This window comes from Girardinichthys multiradiatus, chromosome 12, assembly GCF_021462225.1.
Source record: "Girardinichthys multiradiatus isolate DD_20200921_A chromosome 12, DD_fGirMul_XY1, whole genome shotgun sequence".
Lineage (NCBI taxonomy): Eukaryota > Metazoa > Chordata > Actinopteri > Cyprinodontiformes > Goodeidae > Girardinichthys > Girardinichthys multiradiatus.
Window position 1 is genome coordinate 16,103,966 of NC_061805.1, and position 22,423 is coordinate 16,126,388.

At 41.0% G+C, this 22,423-nt stretch overlaps 1 protein-coding gene across 1 annotated transcript in view; it reads left to right on the plus strand.

The window, feature by feature from the left end:
* Nucleotides 1-22,423, plus strand: part of hmcn2 (hemicentin 2) — a 74,213-nt gene that overhangs the window by 46,526 nt on the left and 5,264 nt on the right. The window contains exons 41-76 of the mRNA XM_047380853.1: nt 336-417; nt 518-649; nt 739-882; nt 979-1,138; nt 1,527-1,651; nt 2,314-2,497; nt 2,583-2,680; nt 2,767-3,045; nt 3,141-3,331; nt 4,728-4,809; nt 5,467-5,603; nt 5,699-5,840; nt 6,759-6,903; nt 7,017-7,144; nt 7,258-7,414; nt 7,526-7,647; nt 7,728-7,892; nt 8,476-8,583; nt 8,698-8,832; nt 9,011-9,145; nt 9,330-9,599; nt 9,681-9,871; nt 10,898-11,111; nt 11,217-11,351; nt 11,455-11,645; nt 12,250-12,331; nt 15,483-15,653; nt 15,781-15,933; nt 16,340-16,477; nt 17,304-17,425; nt 17,565-17,805; nt 17,885-17,944; nt 18,029-18,148; nt 18,279-18,413; nt 19,485-19,604; nt 20,684-20,809. Of these exons, the coding sequence (XP_047236809.1) occupies nt 336-417; nt 518-649; nt 739-882; nt 979-1,138; nt 1,527-1,651; nt 2,314-2,497; nt 2,583-2,680; nt 2,767-3,045; nt 3,141-3,331; nt 4,728-4,809; nt 5,467-5,603; nt 5,699-5,840; nt 6,759-6,903; nt 7,017-7,144; nt 7,258-7,414; nt 7,526-7,647; nt 7,728-7,892; nt 8,476-8,583; nt 8,698-8,832; nt 9,011-9,145; nt 9,330-9,599; nt 9,681-9,871; nt 10,898-11,111; nt 11,217-11,351; nt 11,455-11,645; nt 12,250-12,331; nt 15,483-15,653; nt 15,781-15,933; nt 16,340-16,477; nt 17,304-17,425; nt 17,565-17,805; nt 17,885-17,944; nt 18,029-18,148; nt 18,279-18,413; nt 19,485-19,604; nt 20,684-20,809 (5,320 nt within the window). The remainder of the gene's footprint in view (nt 1-335; nt 418-517; nt 650-738; nt 883-978; nt 1,139-1,526; nt 1,652-2,313; nt 2,498-2,582; nt 2,681-2,766; nt 3,046-3,140; nt 3,332-4,727; nt 4,810-5,466; nt 5,604-5,698; nt 5,841-6,758; nt 6,904-7,016; nt 7,145-7,257; nt 7,415-7,525; nt 7,648-7,727; nt 7,893-8,475; nt 8,584-8,697; nt 8,833-9,010; nt 9,146-9,329; nt 9,600-9,680; nt 9,872-10,897; nt 11,112-11,216; nt 11,352-11,454; nt 11,646-12,249; nt 12,332-15,482; nt 15,654-15,780; nt 15,934-16,339; nt 16,478-17,303; nt 17,426-17,564; nt 17,806-17,884; nt 17,945-18,028; nt 18,149-18,278; nt 18,414-19,484; nt 19,605-20,683; nt 20,810-22,423) is intronic.

Consider the following 22,423-nt stretch of genomic DNA (forward strand, 5'->3'; position numbering starts at 1 on the left):
TGTGTCAGGCTGGAAATAAAACAAAATCTTTATAAGGGCATTAAGTGGCTGTCAGCATGACCTGTTCACCAGATTGTTGATGTTTGTTGTCCGATGAGCACATATTTGAGCTAGCAAATGCTTGTATCATCTGTTTGTCTTCAGCCTTCCTCAAAAAATGCAAAACTTCACGACAAATATGCACATTGATATCTCTACAAGCTTCAGGCTTTTAACACAAAGCCTGCAAAAAAATACTGTGGAGGGATGGATGGATGGATGGATGGATGGATGGATGGATGGATGGATGGATGGATGGAAAAAACCCTGTTAAGGAGCACTTTTTTCTGACACAGACTACAGATGGTGGTATATACACATGCAAAGTGTCCAATGTGGCTGGACAGGTGGACAGGACATTCAAGCTGACAGTTCATGGTAAGAATATCTCTAAACTGCACCTTAACAGTTTAAGCATCTATCTAGGAAAAGTTATGGGTAATATGTGCGGGATTACCATGCTCATTTATTCACAAAGTTCCACCGGTGCTTGATGGGCCTCAACGTGAGTCTGTCAATTACACCCTGGGCTCCCATGTAGCCCTGCTTTGTGAAGCCACAGGAGTGCCTGTCCCCAGCATCACTTGGCTGAAAGATGGAACTCCTATAGGTAAGAGCAAGACAATGATGTGAGAAAAAAGAAAAGTATGAACTTTTGATGTGTGACAGCTAAAGTAAGTGGACATGCTTGCAATCCAGAAAGCAGTCTACAGTGGCAGTGGTCTGTTCGAGGTAACAGGCTGGAGCTGGGCCCCCTCACTCTGTCTCATGCTGGGATGTACACATGTCTGGTAAAGAGCAGCGAAGGACAAACACAGAAAGACTACGTACTCACAGTGCTAGGTAAGGGGTTTTCCTTACATTCCCTGATTTATTCTGATTTTGTATGAGAGCAAAGATTTACAGGTGGTACTTCTGTGTAATTTGTGTGGCTCCAAGTATCGCCCACCATCCTGAACTTTGACCAAGCATCTGATGTGAGTGGACTTGTGGGAGAGGAGCTGACCCTTGACTGCAGAGCAAATGGAATCCCCACACCCCGCCTCGGCTGGCTGAAAGATGGAGAATCTTTAGAGGGATCGGACACACATCTCATCTCGTAAGACTTTCACTGCTCTACTGTATGAAGTGATTAGCACTTAAAATGTCAGAAGTGATTAAAATTGTTCCATGGAGGTTTCTGAGTAATACAGTATGAATCATAATACATAATAACAGGCATGACCAAGGGAAGCACAGACAAATGGCTTTAATTCCACCATGACAGGGGTACTATGAGCAGCTGTGTCACAGCTGTTCTCCTCATGATATGATCATCATAACCGCATCAGCCAGAGAGAGCAAATATGTGTTTGCGTGAAAGCCATGGGAAAATGTTGTTGATAATGATGAGAAAATAATGCTTAGATTCAGAGGTGGAGTAGTTTTGACAGGGGAAATGGATGTGAAAACATTACGTGGGTGTGTATTTATGTGTAACCCTGCAGTTTGACCCCTGGTGGCAGCACACTAACTGTAAGGAGGCTGAGGCCTGAGGATTCTGGGACATACACATGCTTGGCTGTCAACACCGCAGGCCAGGAAAGCAAAATCTACACACTTGTTGTTTTAGGTTGGTTTTAATCAATTATTTGTAAAAAGTGATCTGTTATATCTATTTTGAATGTTTTGTTATAGGTAAGGGCTGCACAGTGGCATAGCTGGTATCATTGTAGCCTTGCTGCAAGAAGGTCCTGGGTTCTTGGCCTGGGCTTTTTCTGCATGGAGTTTACATGTTCTCCCCGTGCATGCATGGATTCTCTCCGGGTACTCCAGCTTCCTCCCACAGTCCAAAAGCATGACTGTTAGTTTAATTGGTCTCTCTAAATTGCCTTTAGATGCTGTATGGGTGTGTGCATGCATGGTTGTTTGTCCTGTGAGTCTCTGTGTTGCCCTGTCCGGGTTGTAACCGCCTCTCACCCAGTGACTGCTGGAGATAGGCACCAGCCTTCCTGCAACCCTGGATGGATAAGTTGGGATAGTTGGATGGATGTTAGGAGGTACCGATAGATCTGTTAAAACAATATTGTGTTAACCAGATTTTTTCCTCACTGAATAAATGTACTCAAAGGTTGGGTTGAGGTTGGATTTTTTAAAATTTCCAGTGTAAGATTATGCTACACAATGAAGGATAAATCTATATTAACTTTTTCTACACATCTTTACCATGGATGCCAACATATTTGTCCACATCTGTATGAGATAATTTAATCCAACTTGCTTTGTTTATCTTAGTCCCACCATCTATTTCTGGTGAGACCACCGTCCCCAGAGAGGTGCAGGTGACTCAGGACAGCATTGTGACTCTGGAGTGTCACGCAGAGGGAAACCCTCCACCTCATATCAGCTGGCTGAAGAACAGCCATCCATTGCTGCTCTCTCCTCGCACACGCCTTCTCTCTGGTGACTCTTTACTGAGGTTTGTTTAGATAATAGCAGATATCTCGTAAATAATCAGAGTATCAGAGATGAAGTCATTCTTCATGTTTTTGTTTGAAATGAAGGATTGCTCCTGTGCAACAATCTGACGCGGGGGTTTATACATGTGTGGCACGGAGTCAAGCTGGCCTTGCTGAGATCAACTATGATGTGCAAGTCCAAGGTAAAATCCAAACTAATTTACCTTACAGACAAGACAAATAAATGTGGATCTGAAGAGTTTATTCAGGATGTGTCCCTGGTCTGCAGTGCCCCCTGGTGTCGATCATGTTGAACCAGTGGAGCCAGTTAAAGTAGTCCAGGGATCCTTGGTGACTTTAACCTGTGAAGCACGTGGGTTTCCCCTTCCCACACTGACCTGGATGAAGGATGGACAGCCGCTGTCTTTACACAGAAACCTGTTGCTGGATGGACAGGAGACGCAGCTGCAGCTGCCTGATGTGACTCGTTCTGATGAAGGCTTATACAGTTGTGTGGCCAGTAACCAGGCGGGAAGCACCACCAAAAGCTTTAACCTCACCGTGCTTGGTAGAACAATCGTTGCATTTATTCTCTCTACATCTTAAAGTCATTCTGTAAAATTGTATAAACAAGGAAGCAAAACATTCTACTTTCTGATCCAGAGCCTCCAAAGATTTCCCACTCCAGCTCTCCGGAAGAGCTGACCATACCAGTAAACAGTCCACTTGAGCTGGAGTGCTCGGCTGTGGGTGTCCCACCTCCCACCATCAGCTGGCTGAAGGATGGTCGCCCTCTGGAGGGAGCTGCCATCATTCAGCAGGATGGACACATTTTCCGGATCAGTAAAGTTCAGGTATGCTGTGCCCTGCTAAATATTCATACCCATTGATCTATTTTACATTTTGTCATTACTACAACAAGAAACTTTGCTTTATTTTATTGTGACTTTTTGAGATAAAAATGAAGTAGTGTAGTATCGTGAAAAGGAAGGTAAACAATACATGCTTTTCAAATGTTTTACAACAGAGGTCTAACAAATAAGGTGTCCATATTTTTCAGCCCCTCTTGAGACAATAATTTGTAGAGCTAGTTTTTAATGCAATTACAGCTGTGAATCTTTTGTGGTGTATTGGCTTGGCACATTTAGAGAGCTGTTTTGCCTAATCTCCTCTGTAAAATAACTTAGATCAATCAGTTTGGATAGTGTGTTTCTCTGAAGAGGATTTTTCAAATCCATTGAATTTAGGACTTTGCCTTGGTCATTCTAACACATTATTTTACTTTGATCAAAACAGTTTTATTGTAGCTTTTGGCTGTGTGTTTCGGACTGTTCAGCTGGAAGTTGGACCTCAGTCTCAAGCCTTCCTATCATTCTATGAACTGTTAACAGCTTCCCTGTCCCTACTTAAGAAATAACATCCCAACACCATAATGCTGCCACCACCATGGGGATGGCATGTCGTGTGGGTGAGGTGCAGTGTTAGTAGGCCAGAAATTTCATTTTTGGTCTCATGTGACCACAGCAACCTTTTTCCCCATGTTTGTTGTGTGCCATATATGGCAAACAGCAACTGGAGATCTAATAGCTTTCTTTCAGCAATGACTTTCTTCTACCCACTTTTACATAGCAACCAGATTTCTGGACTGCACAACTATAATTTGTTTAGTCAGCAAATTCTTCCACGTGAGGTGTGGACCACTGCAGCTCCTACGGAGTTACTATGGTACTTTTGTGTGCTTAATGCTATTCTTGCACAGTCCAGTCAGTTTGTTAGCAGTTGTGCAAAGTCTTTTGATTTGCAAACAATAAACTTAGCCGAAAAGTTCAAGGATTGGAGGATTGTTTTAAAATCTAATGCTGGATTTAATTTCTCCACACTTCCTCCCCGAGTTATGTGTTCCTTGCTCTTCATGATGCTGTTTGTTCACTAATGTTCTTTAACAAACCTCTGAAGACCTCACAGAATAGCTGTATTTATGCTGACTCAGATGGATTCTGATTACTATTTAGAAGACGTCTTAGATGAAAACTGGTTGCATGATAGAAAAGATGCCCTTAATTATTTATTTTCTTTATAAACATAGTCACACCTAAAAATATGCTATAATCAAAACAGCCTGAGAACTCCTCTAAATATAAATAATAATGATAATAAATGGAAGTCATAATTTAGATAACACCATTCTAGGTGATAAACAGACTGCCCTGCCTCAAGCATCCAAACCAATAAATGTGCTCTCTTTTAAAGGTCGAGGATGCAGGTCTGTACACTTGCTTGGCCAGCAGCCTTGCTGGAGAGGATGGAAAAAATCACTGGGTCCGAGTCCAAGGTGACAAAAGCTGCTCTTTCTAAATCATTGACATTAGAGAAATACATTGTGTCCTCACTTCCTTTCCTAATTACACCTAGGACATGATGAATAAAGCTCAGAAGAAAATATCTGCTGAAACAGACATGACATTTGACAGACATTTCTGCTGTTTGCTGCTATATTATGCACAAAATGCACTGTGAGGAAATGTGTCTTTTTTTTTTTTTTGATTGATGAGACAGCTTTGATTTGTAAAACTCTAAGCATACTTCATTTATTCCACCTCCTGTTTCATGCTATAACAAATTGAGGCTTCTATAAATGTGAATTTAACATTTATTGGGGCCTGCAAAACTGCTAAGATTAACGCTGTAAGTAAAACCTGTAAAGGCGCAATCATCAACCTCCTTTTTGTCTCAACTAATCTGACTGAACCTTATCTATGGTGACATTTTTACAGTTGATCCTTTTTTCCATAGGTTGTGTTGCGTGGAAAGATAGGCACATATTTTTGCAGTTTGAACACTTGAGTTGCAAATATGTTCTAATCTGCTTGCTTATTTGTTCCACCCCCTGATCAGACTCTCTAAGGCTTAAAATGAGCTCATCAATCACCTCAGGATTTTTGCTGTCAGTAATTCATTTCAATGAAAGCCATTTGTATTTGTATTTCAGTCCCACCGACACTCCTTGGTTCTGGTGAGGTGAAGACTGTGACCATGCCATTTAATGGACATCTGACCTTAGAGTGCCTGGCTGACAGTGAGCCCCCTCCAGATATAGAGTGGTACAAGGATGATGCCAAGCTGCAGGTACAGAGTTGAACAAAAAAAGCTGAACACTTATATAATACTGCATTCCTCAGACTCTTACTTTGCCCTTTCCTTGTCTCTTCCTGTCACATCAGCTCGGTGGTCGTATCCAAAGGCTGGCAGGAGGTCAGTACCTGGAGATTCAGGAGGTGAAGCCTGAGGACAGTGGCCATTACAGCTGTGTAGTTACTAACATGGCTGGAAGCACTAGTCTCTTCTTCACAGTGGAGATTCTCTGTAAGTATAATCAAAATATGTTCAAACATTTTATATACATAAAAAGTACAGCATATACTAAAAGCTTAATGCATTTATCCTAATTTTATTTAAAATACATTTTAAGTTTACATTCAGTTTACATTTTCTCAATTTGTATCTATTAGGGAATACCCTAATAAATAAGGGACATCTTCAAGTGTGTTTGTCTTTTCACTGATTTTATTGAATCATTTAGTGAGTAAGACTGATTTCACTGTGAATGTATGCCTCTATGGCATACAAAACGGTTGTATTTATACTGAGAATAAATTGCGAAAACTATTTACTATTTAGATGCTTTGCATGGTATTAGAGTAAAGGGCCCTGTATACAAATACACACCACACTTTTCAGATTTGTTATTACTGTGCTTAGAAGGGAATGTAAAACCATTTACCATTTTCCTTCTGTTTCACAGTTATGTACTCAGGTTAGGTTCCCCCATAAGATCCATATAAAATCCATTAAGGTTTGTTGTTGTAAGGCGACAAAATGTGTGAATGCTTTTGCAAAGTGTTATATGTGATCCATTTCCCAAAATCATTTTACATCATTCTTTCAAATTCAACTATTATACATTTGACTTTTTGTGTTTCTGGTGATACTGTTTATTAATTTAATGTGGCTTTTTAGGAAGCTGCAATAAATCATGTTTAAAGGCTTTTAAATTGTTTAAAATGCCTTCTCTTTATTTGTTATTATGATCTACTTAGTTGTGTGAAGTGATTTGTAGGAGTCTTTTCTATCTGCCAAAACCAGTATATTTTTTTTCCAAAATATTAAACAGCAATTTCTGTATTCAAACAGTCAACCCCTAATGGATTTTAGAAAATAATGCTTTGCGCAATGCTTGGAATCCATATATGTTCAGCTGTACCCACTTGTCTCTATTTGCAGTGCCACCAGTAATAAAGGAAAGCAGCTCCTTAGTAACAGTTCATATTGGCCAGGATGTGGTTTTACCTTGTGAAGTTGAAGGTGATTCCTCACCTGCAGTCATGTGGAGGAAAGATGGCTTCCCTGTGCCTAAAGATACCAAAAAGTATGTCCTAAGATATCAAGTCAAAGCATCTGTCACTTCACACTTCCTGAAGCATCACATACACATATTATTACAGCATATTGATTAACTTTTTAACTGTGTGTTTGTTTTAGATACACAATGTTATCTGAGGGCTCCCTGCATATACATGGGGCTCAACCAATTGAAGCTGGTCGCTACTACTGCACAGTGTCCAACCAGGCTGGCTCAGATCACCACGCAACAGATCTTCGTGTATTTGGTAAATACCTCATGTAGTTTCTTTATTAATCAGCCACTGTATTGTCTGTAATTTATAGGTCCTATAAAAAAGTATTTCCCCCTCTAATCGAACGTTTTTCTGTGTCTTCTTAGTGGGTCCGTCTATCAGTCCAGGTCCATTTAATGTGACAGTAACCATTGGAAGTAGAGCTGTGCTTAATTGTGAGACCACAGGCATACCACCACCTAAAATATCCTGGAAGAGGAATGGTACTCCACTTGACATTAACCAGCAACCTGGTGCATACAGGTAAACACAAAGCCGTGTGTGTACTACCTTTGAATATGCTATTAAGATGCAACCTAACACACAGAGCTGAAGATACAGAAGTCTGTTCTGCCTTATCCCTTCTTCATCCAGGTTACTATCTTCTGGGTCTCTTGTTCTATTGTCTCCATCTGATGAAGATAAAGGTTATTTTGAGTGCACAGCTTTCAACGATGTTGGAGAGGAGCGCAGGGTCATCGAAGTCATCCTCCAAGGTAATGATTTGAAGTTTTGTACCACATGCAGAATGCTGTTACAGATCTCTTAATACTTGACTTTCTATATTCCCCTGTAGTCCCACCTTCTATTGTGGATGACGTCACAACAGTGAAGGCTGCGAAAATGTCTCCTGTGGTGTTGCCTTGTCATGTACAAGGACTGCCTCAACCCACTGTGACCTGGACGAAGGGAGGAGCCATGCTGGGCACCAGGGGAGGAAGTTATCGGGTCCTTCCCACTGGTAAGAAAACTGGTTTGAGTAACTCTTCAGCAGGCATGGGCCAGCATGAGATTTCCAAATAAAATGAAAAGAAAACTGTATGATCTAATTGTTTCCATTTAGAACAAAGAAACAAAGTAATTCTTCTGCTGATAAAATGATCCAACATTTATCAATACAGTTATAATAATGTTGACATAACTGTAATGTTGTCTGCAAGTAAATATAATGGATATATTATTGCAGTTATAATAATGATTGTGATATAGATCAAATAAAAATATAGAATATATAGGCTGCAAAATTTAAAAGTAGTTTTGAAGTGATTATAATGCAAAATTGAACTGCTGCTTTCTCTGGGATTTCATTTAAAAGAATTTAGACTGTAAGAACAGTGTGATTGTAAAATGTAAGTTGTTTTGAAACCGTAACTTTTTAAATCCTTGGTATATCTTCTTACCAGAAAACGATCTGTGCCTGCTCTGCAGGTTTTATAGCTCCTTACATTGTACATTTTTTACTGAAATAACAATCCTTCAGGTTTACACAAGAATATTGTGTAAATGCATTGTTAAAAATTTGCATTTTGGTCATTTTGATGAAGGGGTGTTGGAGATAACAGCTGCTTTGCCGAGTCATGCTGGCAAATACACATGCTCAGCCCGAAACCCAGCTGGAGTGGCTCACAAGCATATCTCTCTGACCATACAAGGTAGGCCCTAATGGACCTGAGGCCAGTCATTGGGTAAAAAAATTAGATGAGTATTATTTTCATATAACATGTCCCCTCTGAAATAATAAACTGTGTCCTTTTCCTCCTCCCTAGAACCACCAGAGATCAGGCCAATGGCAGAGGAAGTACAGGTACTGTTGAATCATGGAACTGTTCTTCCCTGTGAGGTTCAAGGATTCCCCAGACCAACGATAACTTGGCAGAGAGAAGGAGTTCCTATAGCAGCTGGTAATAAGAACACGAGAGTTTTCTTTTTAAACAAAATCAAATGTAATGTACTGTATGTACTGATATTCAAAGTATTTCTGACATGTTTACTGCTGGGATAATGGCATTGTCATGTACAGTCCTCACAGAATTATTATTTATTCCGATTTTATTGATTGCACCCATGTGACTACTACAGGTCACAGGCTGGCTGTGCTCTCAAATGGAGCTCTGAAGTTCTCTCGTGTGACTCTTGGAGATGCTGGGACCTACCAGTGCCTGGCAAAGAATGAGGCTGGTGTAGCTGTAGCAAGAACCAAACTGATTCTTCAAGGTGAAAATTTTCAGCATGAATGCTTTGTTGTCGCAATAGAAATGCCATGTGCAAATGCAAAAACACTTCCAGTTCTTCTCTCGTATTTAAAGTGTTACTACTCGTTCCTTAAAAATTTATTTGAAGCATTTATGGGGCATTATGAATTATGAATGTGAATTTTCTCCCCTGCTTTTCCTTCCAGTTCCACCGGTTCTGAGTGTGCCTCAAACTGATTACACTGCTGTCTTAGGCCAGTCAGTCAGTCTGGAGTGTGTGGCTGATGGTCAGCCTCAACCTGAAGTTACTTGGCATAAAGAGAGGAGGCCTGTGGTTGACAGTGGTCATATGCGCATCTTTGCCAATGGAACTTTGGCAATTACTTCCACACAGCGGAGTGATGCAGGGATCTACACGTGTACAGCTAAAAACCTGGCTGGCAGAGCTAGCCATGATATGAGGCTAATTGTTCAAGGTGATCAGAGACTCTGTTTAACTGCACCTCACATTGTGTATGGAGTATAAGACATTCACAACTGTTGTTATTACATTTCAGTTCCACCCATGATACAGCCAGCACAGACTGAGCTGTCAGTCATTCAGGGGTTTCAGGCTCTACTACCATGTGCAGCTCAGGGTTTACCAGAACCCAGAGTGCTATGGGAGAAGGATGGTGCTACTGTCCCAAACCTGCTTGGCAAATTCACCACCCTACGATCTGGAGAGCTGATTATCGAGAGGGCAGAGGTAGTACATGTTATCATATGTACTGTTCGCAGAGAATTTGGCTGTTGAATGGAATCGTCCAATTATTAGCTCAATTGTCTTTGAGCAGTTGATTAAAAAGTCAAAAATCAGGCAACAAACCATACTTGAGCGCTACCAGCTCAAAGGGACGACACTTCAGTGTGGAAGCTGTTACTGGGTGAAGAAAACTCTAAGTTAATTGTTTCAGTATGAGAAATGTGTTTTAAAAATGAAATTAGAGGTAGCACTGAGGTGGTAAATAAGAAACTATTTAAAAGACAACTTTATTTTCTACAATATGTCATGACATATCTGTGGTTCAAACAGAAAGGCAGAATTTATCACTACAAAGTTACCACTAGATTTGAAAATGTTGGCAGCCGTTTGAAAATATCAGAGGTCATGTGAGGGTCTGAATTTTCAAGTCATACACAGAAACTACCATCATAATCACCCAACTATAATCAGAACATTCATACACCAACATACAGAAGGTTAGGCAACTTGGGGTGAGGTGCCTAGCCCAACGTGTGGTGGAGGAAGCTGTACTCACACAACCTTCTGATTGCCCAGGAAATACTCTACCCACCAAGCCACAGCCAACATGACTGTCCCAGGATAAGTAACGGTTTGCTAATTGAAAGTTGCAAGTTCAATACCAGCTTCCCCCTTTACATGATTTATTAAGAGTTATTGTAGTTATATTATAATCATAGTAAAACAGCAGTTATTTTACAAAGTAATAAAGGCTACATAGATGCAGTGTGAAGTTACCTTTGCTAAACATAATTAATACGTTTTCATGGCAAGAAGGCTAGAGAGATCTGTATATTCAATCCTATATTATAGTTCCTAAAGAGATATAGGAATCGACTAAAGATGGTACCTGAAGGTGAATGCTTTCCCAATCACTTCAAATCTGCTCTAAAATTTTGATTGCTGCATCTCCGCTGTTAACTGCTTAATAGCGCACATTTGGCTCTAGCTGTTGCAGAAGAATTCATTTTGACAGTTTTCTTTACACAGCTGGGAGATGCTGGTATATTCACTTGCGTGGCCACCAACCCCGCGGGCTCTGTGAGACGAGACATCCGCCTGTCCATCAACTCCCGGCCTGTCTTTAAAGAGCTGCCAGGTGATGTAACCCTGAACAAAGGCCAGAGTCTGGCATTATTTTGCCATGCTCAAGGAACACCTCCTCCCACCATCTCCTGGACGACCAACAACAAGCCCTATAGAGGTACTCAGTCTAAGTGCAGCACTGTGTTGTCTGCTCCTCTGTGATGGATAGTTATCTTGGTTTATGACAGTATTTTGGGTTCTAACTCCATCCAAACTGTTTCAGGAGCCATTATAGATGAGGCAGGGAGGAGCTCCATCCTCACTGAGAATGTGACTTTGAATGATGCTGGGACCTACGTGTGTTTAGCAGAGAACAGTGTGGGCTCCATCAGAGCACTGTCATTTGTCCGTATCAGAGGTGAGATTTAAATTAAAGTATTCTCTCTACTTTAAGATTTACATGCAAATAAACCATACTTTACTAATTTTCCTTGTTAAATATGTATTCGGTGCAACATCAGAGCCTCCAGTGTTAAAGGGTGAAGCCCACATGTCTCAGACAGTTGTCCATGGTGGCGCTGCAATTCTCAACTGTCCAGTTCATGGAGATCCCAGCCCTATCCTCCGCTGGCTAAGAAATGGGAAGCCCTTACACCGCCTTCTCCGAATGCAAACGTTCCACAATGGATCTTTGGTCATTTACAGCATCACTGTAATTATATTTATTTTATCATTCTGCATTTTACATCTTACTATATCCAGATTGTTAACCACTGTAACTTAACCTCGAACAAATAAGCAAAAAAAAAAGTTTTACATCATTTATCCAATTCCAGCTTCATTTGCAGTCCCCTTGGGTGTAGGGACAGTTTGTGACTGTACTGCAGTGTTCCTTCTTCCGTCCAAATCAGATTTAGTTCAGCCACAGAAGCTAACAGCATTAGCCACAGAGGGAAGTAAAGAAGAGGGCGGTACATATTCCCAGACCTGCCCCACCTGCGTTCATTTGTAACCTTGTTATGGTCTGTTACTGCAGCTGTAATTGAACAGCCTGCAGCTGAGACTCTCACAGACAGATAACTGTCCTTCCCACAGAAGACTCTAATGTTAAATCTTCCCCTCTCTGGACAAACCTTGCTTGTCATGGCAAACATAATAGAGTAAAATCAGCTGCTTTACTGAACATGTTCGGTTTTATTTCTTTGTAAAAGTAACTGATTTAAAGATAGTTTTGTTTGGAAGAATTGTGATGCCACTATTAGATGGTAGAATATTAATTGAGATAAATTTGTCTCATCCACCTTTTCAATCAACAGGCTGCAGATGAAGGAGAATATCAGTGTGTGGCAGAAAGTGAGGCTGGAACAGCTGAGAGGACCATTACTCTCAAGGTTCAGAGTAAGTTCAGATAATGTAACTTCACAGATTATGCATAAATCTATTACTACCAAGATGAACTGAAGAGCCTGTAAAACTACTAAAATCTCTGGGTTGTTTATGTGGAGCTTAAATTATACTGGCATCCAAACCCCCCTCACTGCCACGCCATCTCACAGAGCCCACCTCCCCCTCAGGGAGGAATCTGTGGACACCGATTTTCAAAAGAAAACTCTCCAGATCGGTGAACCTCAGCACAGGCCGAGTTCCCTCCAAGAGTGGAGAGCCAACATAAAAGAAGTGGTTATCATTAGCGTTCTGTGGGGTGACTCGCGGTACACAAATGTGGGAGTGGGTCCATTGCTGAAACGGGCGCATTTCAGCAGGCCGAGTGGTGCCACTGCGATCATAGACGCCATCATGCCATAAGATCATCTGGAAAGGTAGTTTGTGTCCCAACTGAAACTGTCTGGAAGATGCGCTCTGCTTGTCAGGGAGCATATTTACAGCCCAAGAAATGAAAACTGCTGACTTGGGGTTAACTAGCTTTTTGGGAAAACCACAGAGCTTGAATATGTGACAGAACCCAAGACAGTTGTACTGTCACCTGCTCTCTGGAGTTCCTAAAGCCCAGTTGTCCAGTTAAGCACTCTGAGGCATGCTAGCGCTGCCTCTCTAACGGTGCAAGGTGCTAGAGACCGAAACAAAAGTATGAGGTACTCGTAGGCTATGTCCTTGGAAGCGAATCTCAGAAACTGTCTGTGGTCTGCGTGTATCGCTATGTGAAAGTAAGCGTCTGTCAGGTCAATTGTAGAGAATCACTCAAAATCAGTTTAACTGTTAGCATTTTGAACTTGTATGTTCTGATGTATTTGTTCAAAACTCTCAACGCTCAAGATCAGACATAGCCTGCCCCCTTCCTTCGGAACAACAAAATAACGGCTTTGCCAACCTTTCACCTCCAAAGCAGGAACCATATGTATAGCTCCTTTTGCCAACAGCATATTTATTTTCTCCCACAGAACCAGTGCTGCTTTCGTCATGACCACAGTGTTTAGCAGACCAACAAAACAAGGTCTCAGGTGAAATTGTAAGCGATAACCCATAGCCATGGTTCTTTTCACCCAAGGTTGGAGTGTGCATACAGTTTTTTAATTTTGACTTCTTTCCATTGAAAAGGTAGTCTTTATTAAAACATTTAAAACATTCATACAAACATTTGAAACAATTGCTGCGCCCTTAGACACATTTAATGCATCCTAACTGGGGGTTCCCTTTTGGGAAAACAACAGCGCCTCATGGCACTGGGACCCCAAACAACACCAACAAATCACCTTTTAGTCAACCACTGAAAAATAGTGAGCACATTTCCCTGTCTTGATGCCCCTTAGTCTTTAGTCCTTTAGCTAGTACTGTCTCCTCTTACTGCATGACATCGAGTCCTTCTGAAGTCCCAGTGGGGAGCCTTTGCTGCAGGCCATCTGGCAGGTACCTTGGCTGTGATTCTGTGGTTGTGGCAGCTGGGAACTCAAGCCCACCACCCTCTTTGCTAGGGGAGGTGAAACAGCAGGTTTGTGAGTGCCCGAACTGGATTTGGGTCTCACGTCATATCTGGGAATATTGCAGCGCAGCGCTTCTGTCTGCATCTACTTCCTGAGCTCAGATTTCACCTGTATGGCATCAAGAGGCAGCCCGGCAGCCAGCACTGGTTCATCCAGGTAGACAACGACCACTGTTGATTCAATCCCTCTGCCCAGGGCACTGCACAGCAGAACACACAGAGGATGTAGTGTGCGGTGATCCTTATCGCATTTAGGAGTGGTATTAGAAGGCTCTCCAGCGGGGTCTGAGCTCCGAGCTTTACCAGGCACATCAAATGGTACATCTGGAGCATAGTGATGGAGCTCAGGGCATGATGGACATGCTTCAGGCTCCGCCAAAGCTCTCCGAGCATTAACAATCCCCAGACAGACGGGGATGGTCTTTGACATGAAGCAAGAAGCTGCACCCATTGGAGACAGGGACGAATTGAACTTCGTACTCATCCTGAACCACAAAAGCCAGACTAGAATACTCAATATTAGCGCTTTGCGGGTAGACAGGCTTACCAGCAGGTAGCAGTGGCTAATTCCAACAGAAGCCGTTAAGCTAACACCAGGTAGCCTCACTAAACACATAGCTAACCAGCAGCAGCCAGCTAGCCTGACTTCAAGAGATGTTCTTAGCGAGGTGAAGGGCGTAAGATCTGAGTAATGATGGTGATGACAAATGGGTACATAGTGAAAAAAGGGCCTGTCATTTGTCGTCATCACATCATTTGCTTAGAGGCGTGATTAGAGGTGGCTTCAGCCAAACCATGCAGCGGTAATATCCCATAGTAATTCGACTGAAAGAAACGTTTCCTAACATTTCTACCATTTCTACCATGAGCAGCCAATAATAATTTTTATTAGGAGCATTGGGGAGGTCTTACTGTTAGTTTCAGAGAGCACATTTTTTTACTCTTACAGTAAAACAGAATGATTCCAGATCTTACATTTTAAACTCTCTTTAGCATCATAAATTAGCAATTAGCACTGTTTGCCAGGCTGGCATTACAGAAACAGCAGTCCAGGTGTGTATTTTAGGGAATGTAGATCCTTACCTTAACTTGAGATTTACAAAAGGGTGCCAACATTTTCAAAGCTAGTACATTCCATAACAGAGATGTTAAAGATCAAAATGATAAAACTGAACAACTTTTGGGTACTTCATTCAGCTTTCTGTTATCCACTGTTCTCCTTTGCAGCCTGAATAAGCTGAAGACATGTCATTGTGTGTCATGGATAATACAGTTTCATTGTAAAGAGCTTCTTACATTTCTGTTCTTCCTCTGTCTTTATTTTGAAAACAGCATAACAGCCTTCTTCCCTCAGTAACTGCGCTCACACTAAAGAGTGATATTGTCAGCTGGTGGTCCTTAGTATGGTGTATTCAATAATTTGAAGAAAAAAAAAAAAATCAGATTTTTGAGTTTCCAACTGAAGCTTGCATGTGGAGGCAGATTAAGTTAAAATGCATTTCTTAATAATGCACTGTGCTTTTGTGTGATGCAAGAGCCTTTTTCCACATGGTTGGTGATAAAAACCAACTCATCCATGCCATTATTATTGTCTCTTCCTCTCTACCGTAGTTCATGGAGGTTACTCCAGCTGGGGGGAATGGGGTCCATGCAGCAGTACATGTGGCCAAGGTTTTCAAGAACGAATCAGATTGTGCAACAATCCAGCACCAGCAAATGGAGGCCGCACCTGCAGCGGTCCAAGCACCGACTCAAGGAAATGTCAGACTGGTTTGTGTCCAGGTAGCGTTGACAGACCATATTATATTTCATTTGGTTTTTACTTTCCACAGCAAGGTAACATATACACACCATTTGTAAAGGTATACATAACTCTTGTTTATCTTTATGTTTGGGTTTCTCCTGACAGGTGAGGTTCCACACAAGACTAGAGGCAGTCTGATAGGGATGGTGAATGACAGAGAATTTGGTGTGTCCTTCCTGGAGGCCAACATTACAGACAACGAGGAACAAGGCACAAGCACTCTGGAGGCACGTCTGGACAACATCCCTCCCACTGTGGGTGAGTCACTGTACATAATATACTGCAGCTTCATATCTGCAGTACAAATGAGTTGTTCCAGCAAGTCACACTGTTCACTCACCCTTTTATGTTTGCTGTACTGGGGTTTAGAAACCCTTTGTAATAAATCCCACTGATTCAAATGCTCTGGATGAAAAACAGGCTCCATTTTGACAAAAAAAAAGAGTGTTTCAAGTTTTTTTATCTGTTTTTGTTGACGTGGCATTTTAACTAATCTTTATTGAATACTTAAATAACTATTACAGGAGAGTACACCCATCTGTAATTTCTTTACAAGGTGAAAAGGGAAAAAATGTAAAGTGCTTAAAATATTACACTTTAAACTTTGAACTGTGCTGTTTGTCTGTGGTTCAGTAACGGATGAAGAATTAATGCTTTGCTGTAGGTCCCTTGCTGAAGGTTCTGGTGTCTGTTTTCACTCCCATCTATTGGACCACTGTGCTTCAAAGCAGAGCCACCAGAAATGGGTTCTCCTTTACACAGGGCCACTTCAGACAGGAGTCTCAGCTGGAGTTTGAGACTGGTGAGCTTTGGTCCCAATGAAACCATGTTCAACATTATTTTCATTTATGTATTTATTTGTCCAATACAATGCAGTCAGAACATTATAACAGGTTAGTTTAACATATTACACGTGTTAAATACAGGATTTTTGTTGCCATTAACAAATTTACTATCCTTATCCTCAGTTAAGCTACTTGACAATGCAAAGCAACAATAGTCATAACACATCATTATGAAATACATTCAAAGCCTCAAGAAAACAGCAATTTAAAACAGGAAAAGGTTTCAACATGTAAGAATCATATGTAAACTACAATATCAAAAAATAATGTATTTAAATATCTAAACAAACTACCATATCAACATTACAGTTACTAAAAACTTCATTGGTAAAGTTAGAGTATCTATGCTGTGTATTATCCAATCGTCTCTTTAGCTGTGTTTCAGCCAGTCTTTTCACCTTTCTATTAAACTATTTAAACTCTTTCAGCATTTTTGTTTCTGCTCATTAAATAATCAATATTTCCTGCATTCAATTCCTTTAGGGTAACACTCTTTTTATAGTAACATTTAGAATGCTTGGTGAATAAAATATTTACTCACATAATATGCAGTTTTCACCTCATCACATTTTTGTGTAAAACTAATTTGTTATCTAATGAAAAGTTCACAAAACAATCTTGAGGACAATATTACATTATTATAATGTCCTCTTTTCTTTGAGGACATTGTACTTAAATCTTCTGTGACACCTTATTTGTAACACAACCCATAGATGGCAGCACTCGCTATCTTGAACATTTCCAAGTTTGTATAAGGAACAATATTTTATTCAATTGTCACAGGAGAGGTTCTCCGTCTGACCCATGTTGCCAGGGGATTGGACTCTGAGGGAGTTCTGCTGATTGACATTGTAATGAACGGCTTTATTCCTCCATCATTATCATCATCTAATCTGGGCCTTCAGGTGTGTTTGTTGAAGTGATTATGTGTATCCAAGGACATCAATTATATCTTGAGTTCCTGTTACATTACTACAAAATTGGATCTCATCATATTTCCACAGTCTTCAATTTATCTGACCTGACTTCACCTTCTTCCCACAGGACTTTGATGAGTCATATGTGCAGACGGGCCAAGGACAGCTGTACTCATGGTCATCGCAGACCCACCAGAGAGGAGGCAGCCCCATGGGGCTGCGCTGTAATCACACCATCATTTATGAGGGCCAGGAGGAGCGCCAAGGCCCTGTACTTCAGCTGCTCAAGGTTTCCGGAATAAACAGTGTCTACAACATATTTACTCTTAGTTTGGACTTCCAGATCACTACCAGCCTCCTCGTACCAGGTTTGGAAAAAAAATTGAATAAGTTAACCTCTAACATTTCTACATCCCTTTAATTATTATATAATAATTTTTCTTGCAGATGGTTATGAAGACACATGCCCAAAAGGCTTCACTGTTGACACAGCCTCCTACTGTGCTGGTATGACATTTTCTGGTAACATTTATTGGCATTATTTTCTAAATGCTGCAGTTTTATTAATGTAACAAAACATCTTCCTGTTAGATGAAGACGAGTGTGTGCCGCAGTCTCCCTGCTCTCATTCATGCAACAACATCATGGGAGGGTTTACCTGTGTCTGTCCTTCTGGCTTCACTATCTCTACAGAGACCAACACATGCCACGGTGAGACACTAAATAACTTGAGGGATAGTAATATTATATGTAAATAACAAAAAATATTATCTGTTTTAACCATTTACTTAGTTGTGGTCATTTTTTCATTCTGTTGTTTTATTATATACATCCCTCTCAGATATTGATGAGTGCTCCCAGGGCTCCCACATGTGCCACTACAATCAGCAGTGTGTCAACACAGTAGGCACATACCGCTGCCAGGCCAGGTGTGGACCAGGATATAAACCCAGTATCACAGGAACCAGCTGTGAAGGTTTTATCACTGTTAATCTCTGATATACTGTACTACAGGCATTTATCAAATGTATAAGCACTCTGTACAACATTTGCTAGTGCCTTATAAATCTCTTTTTCTCATTTTGGTAATTTTACAACTGCAAATTAAAATTTTTTTGTGTTTGGATTTTATTTGTGTAAATTAATAACATAACTTATAAAACAATATCCCAAACCTAGAAGCTGTAGAGATCCACAGCTCAGGTGGGAGAATCTGTTCACAGGACAACTGCTAGTTATGCATTCTACAAATCTAATCATTAAGGAAGAAAAATAAGTCTGTAGAACGCCAGTTGTAAAGTTTGACACATGCCAAGCAGGGGTCAGCAAATGTGAGGAAGAAGGTGCTCTGGTCAAATGAGACCAAAATTTAAAGCAAACTGCTATGTGCGAAAGAAAACTAACACTACGCATCACCCCTAACACAACCTGCCCATAGTGAAACAAAGTGGTGGCTGCAACATGCTGTGGGTTTTACCAGGGTCATGTAAGCTGGTCTGAGTTGATGGGACGACAGATGGAGGTAAACAAAGGTTAATCCAGGAAGCAAACCCCATACAGACTGCCACAGAGTTAGGACGGGGTAAGACAACAACCCTAAGCATACAGCCAGAGCTACAACGGAAGGGTTTCAAGCGTAATCATATATCAGAATGCTCCAGTCAAATCCCAGACCTAAATCAAATTAGAAAAATGTGCCAACACCTAAAAATGATTGTTTACAGACATTTTCCTGCCCATGGCTGAGATTGAGGTATTTTCCAAAGAAGAATTTGCTAAATTTCAGTCCCTTTATGTGCATAGCTAAAGAGATACCCCAGAAGACTAGCAGCTGCAATAGCAGAAAAATGTGGTTCTGGAAAGTATTGCCTAAGTAGTACAATTTTGTACTACTTTGTGTTGGTCACATAAGATCTGAATAAAACCCATTAAAGTTTGTGCTGTAAAGAAGACAAAATGTAAAATGGTTCAAGGTGTATAAACAACTTTAGAAGGTACGGCATATAGAAGGACTGATGAAACCTTGCATGCCAAATTTGTATTTCAGATGTGGATGAGTGCCAGGAGTCTGTTATCTCCCCGTGCCACCATAAGTGCCTCAACACTTTGGGTTCCTACCGTTGTATCTGTCATCTTGGATACCAGCTGTCAGGACATCGCTGCATTGGTCAGTCAGTTCACTCTTTTTCCCTTTTGAAGGTTACATTGTGTTTGAGAGGACCCACTTTGGTTTAGTGACAGAAAATTCTGAAAGTGGTTCAAACACAGATAAGAAAGATTTATTTCTGAACAGCTTAAGCTGAGGACACACTACTGGATTTTCTTTTGCCAGGTTTTACCCCCGGTTTTCAGTAGGGAAAAGTCTGCATCGGTCTGGAGTAGTTTGGGACAGTCAGCAGGGCGAGTTGGCTTTAAAATCTGTTGGTGTGAAAAGAGTAATGACTGCAGTCCGCAGGTCTGAGAGGAGAACCGTCTCGACCCAACATCAGCCGAAGTTAAACAAACATGTTTGAATTTTTGGAGCTGAACGTTGAGGGAGATGGGTAGTGTGTATTGATTACCTACCAGACTGCAACAGCCAATGAAAAAAAAAGGCTGGAACACAAAATCAGCTGGGAGCTGTTTTTTGTTATTTTTTAAATACATTTGTACCTATACATTACATATTTAAACACAAAACAACATAAAGAGAGAGACAAAAATATAAAAAAAGGAAAAAGACTTAAGCTTAAGCTTAACCTAAAGAAATGTATGTATCATAAATTTGAAATTTTTATTTGCACAATTCAGTCCAAATATTATACTGTTGTCTGTTAAGGTAGAAAGCAAACTATTTTTAGATTAAAGCCAACATTGAAAGTAATTCTGAAACCCACTAACAGCCTCACTTGAAAATAAATGAATACTCCAAACTCTCAACATCAGTATAACAAAAAATACACTGTCCAAATCAAACTGTCTTGAATAAGCTTGGATAAGCTTGAAGTGTTTTGACTGGAACAGCAATATAGCCCGTCAGAATTCGGAGAATTTCTTATATTTACCGCCTGTTTATTTGGTCTGTTTGTTTACCATGTCAACCTCGTGAGTTTGGATCCCTCAGCAGGGGCAGTCGTATGATGTATGATCCTAAGTCTGCTGAAACCAGTCTGTCAGTGTGTACTCCAGGACTTATCAAATATGTGAAAGTCATGTGGCATGTGACATTATTTTACCAGTTGAGTGGTAATGTTTTCACTTTACCAGACATCAACGAGTGCATGAGAAATGTGTGCCCAACGCATCAGCAGTGCCGCAACACCGATGGAGGATATCAGTGTTTTGACAGTTGCCCGCCTGGAATGACCATGGCAGAGAATGGAGCCTGTGTAGGTTAGTGACTGTGTCACACATTAACTGTGTCAAGGGATGTGTCCATCTGGATTTTTCTCCCTGATACTGATCTGAGTCATTTTAGAAAATCAATACCACATACATCCTTGAAAACACGGTACCTTTAAAGTGCAGTAAAATACCACTGCTTGTATTACACTTAGTTACCAATGACATTCTCCACACTGCCGTATCTGTTTTTCTTGACAGTTACTCCTCTTCTTTCCTCACAGGGAGTCCTAAAAATAAAATCTGTATAGCTTTACCATTTCTTTTTAAATATGATACACAGTACAGACCAAAGGTTTGGACACACCTTCTCATTCAAAGAGTTGTCTTTATTTTCATGACTATGAATATTGTAGCTTCACACTGAAGGCATCAAAACTATGAATTAACACATGTGGAATTATATACTGAACAAAAAAGTGTGAAACAACTGAAAATATGTCTTATATTCTAGGTTCTTCAAAGTAGTCACCTTTTGCTTTGATTACTGCTCCACACACTCTTGGCATTCTGTTGATGAGCTTCAAGAGGTAGTCACCTGAAATGGTTTTCACTTCCCAGGTGTGCCCTGTCAGGTTTAATAAGTGGGATTTCAAGCCTTATAAATGGGGTTGGGACCATCAGTTGTGTTGTGCAGGAGGTGGATACAGAACACAGGTGATAGTCCTACTGAATAGACTGTTAGAATTTGTATTATGGCAAGAAAAAAGCAGCTAAGTAAAGAAAAACGAGTGGCCATCATTACTTTAAGAAATGAAGGTCAGTCAGTCCGAACAATTGGGAAAACTTTGAAAGTGTCCCCAAGTGCAGTCGCAAAAACCATCAAGCACTACAAAGAAACTGGCTCACATGAGAACCGCCCCAGCAAAAGAAGACCAAGAGTCACCTCTGCTGTGGACGATAAATTCATCCGAGTCACCAGCCTCAGAAATCGCAGGTTAACAGCAGCTCAGATTAGAGAACAGGTCAATGCCACACAGAGTTCTAGCAGCAGACACATCTCTAGAACAACTGTTAAGAGGAGACTGTGTGAATCAGGCCTTCATGGTAAAATAGCTTCTAGGAAACCACTGCTGAGGACAGGCAACAAGCAGAAGAGACTTGTTTGGGCTAAAGAACACAAGGAATGGATATTAGACCAGTGGAAATCTGTGCTTTGGCCTGATGAGTCAAAGTTTGAGATCTTTGGTTCCAACCACCGTGTCTTTGTGCGGCACAGAAGAGGTGAACAGATGGACTCTACATGCCTGGTTCCCACCGTGAAGCATGGAGGAGGAGGTGTGATGGTGTGGGGGTGCTTTGCTGGTGACACTGTTGGGGATTTATTCAAAATTGAAGGCATACTGAACCAGCATGGCTACCACAGCATCTTGCAACGGCATGCTATTCCATCCGGTTTGCGTTTAGTTGGACCATCATTTATTTTTCAACAGAACAATGACCCCAAACACACCTCCAGGCTGTGTAAGGACTATTTGACCAAGAAAAAGAGTGATGGGGTGCTGCACCAGATGACCTGGCTTCCACAGTCACCGGACCTGAACCCAATCGAGATGGTTTGGGGTGAGCTGGACCGCAGAGTGAAGGCAAAAGGGCCAACAAATG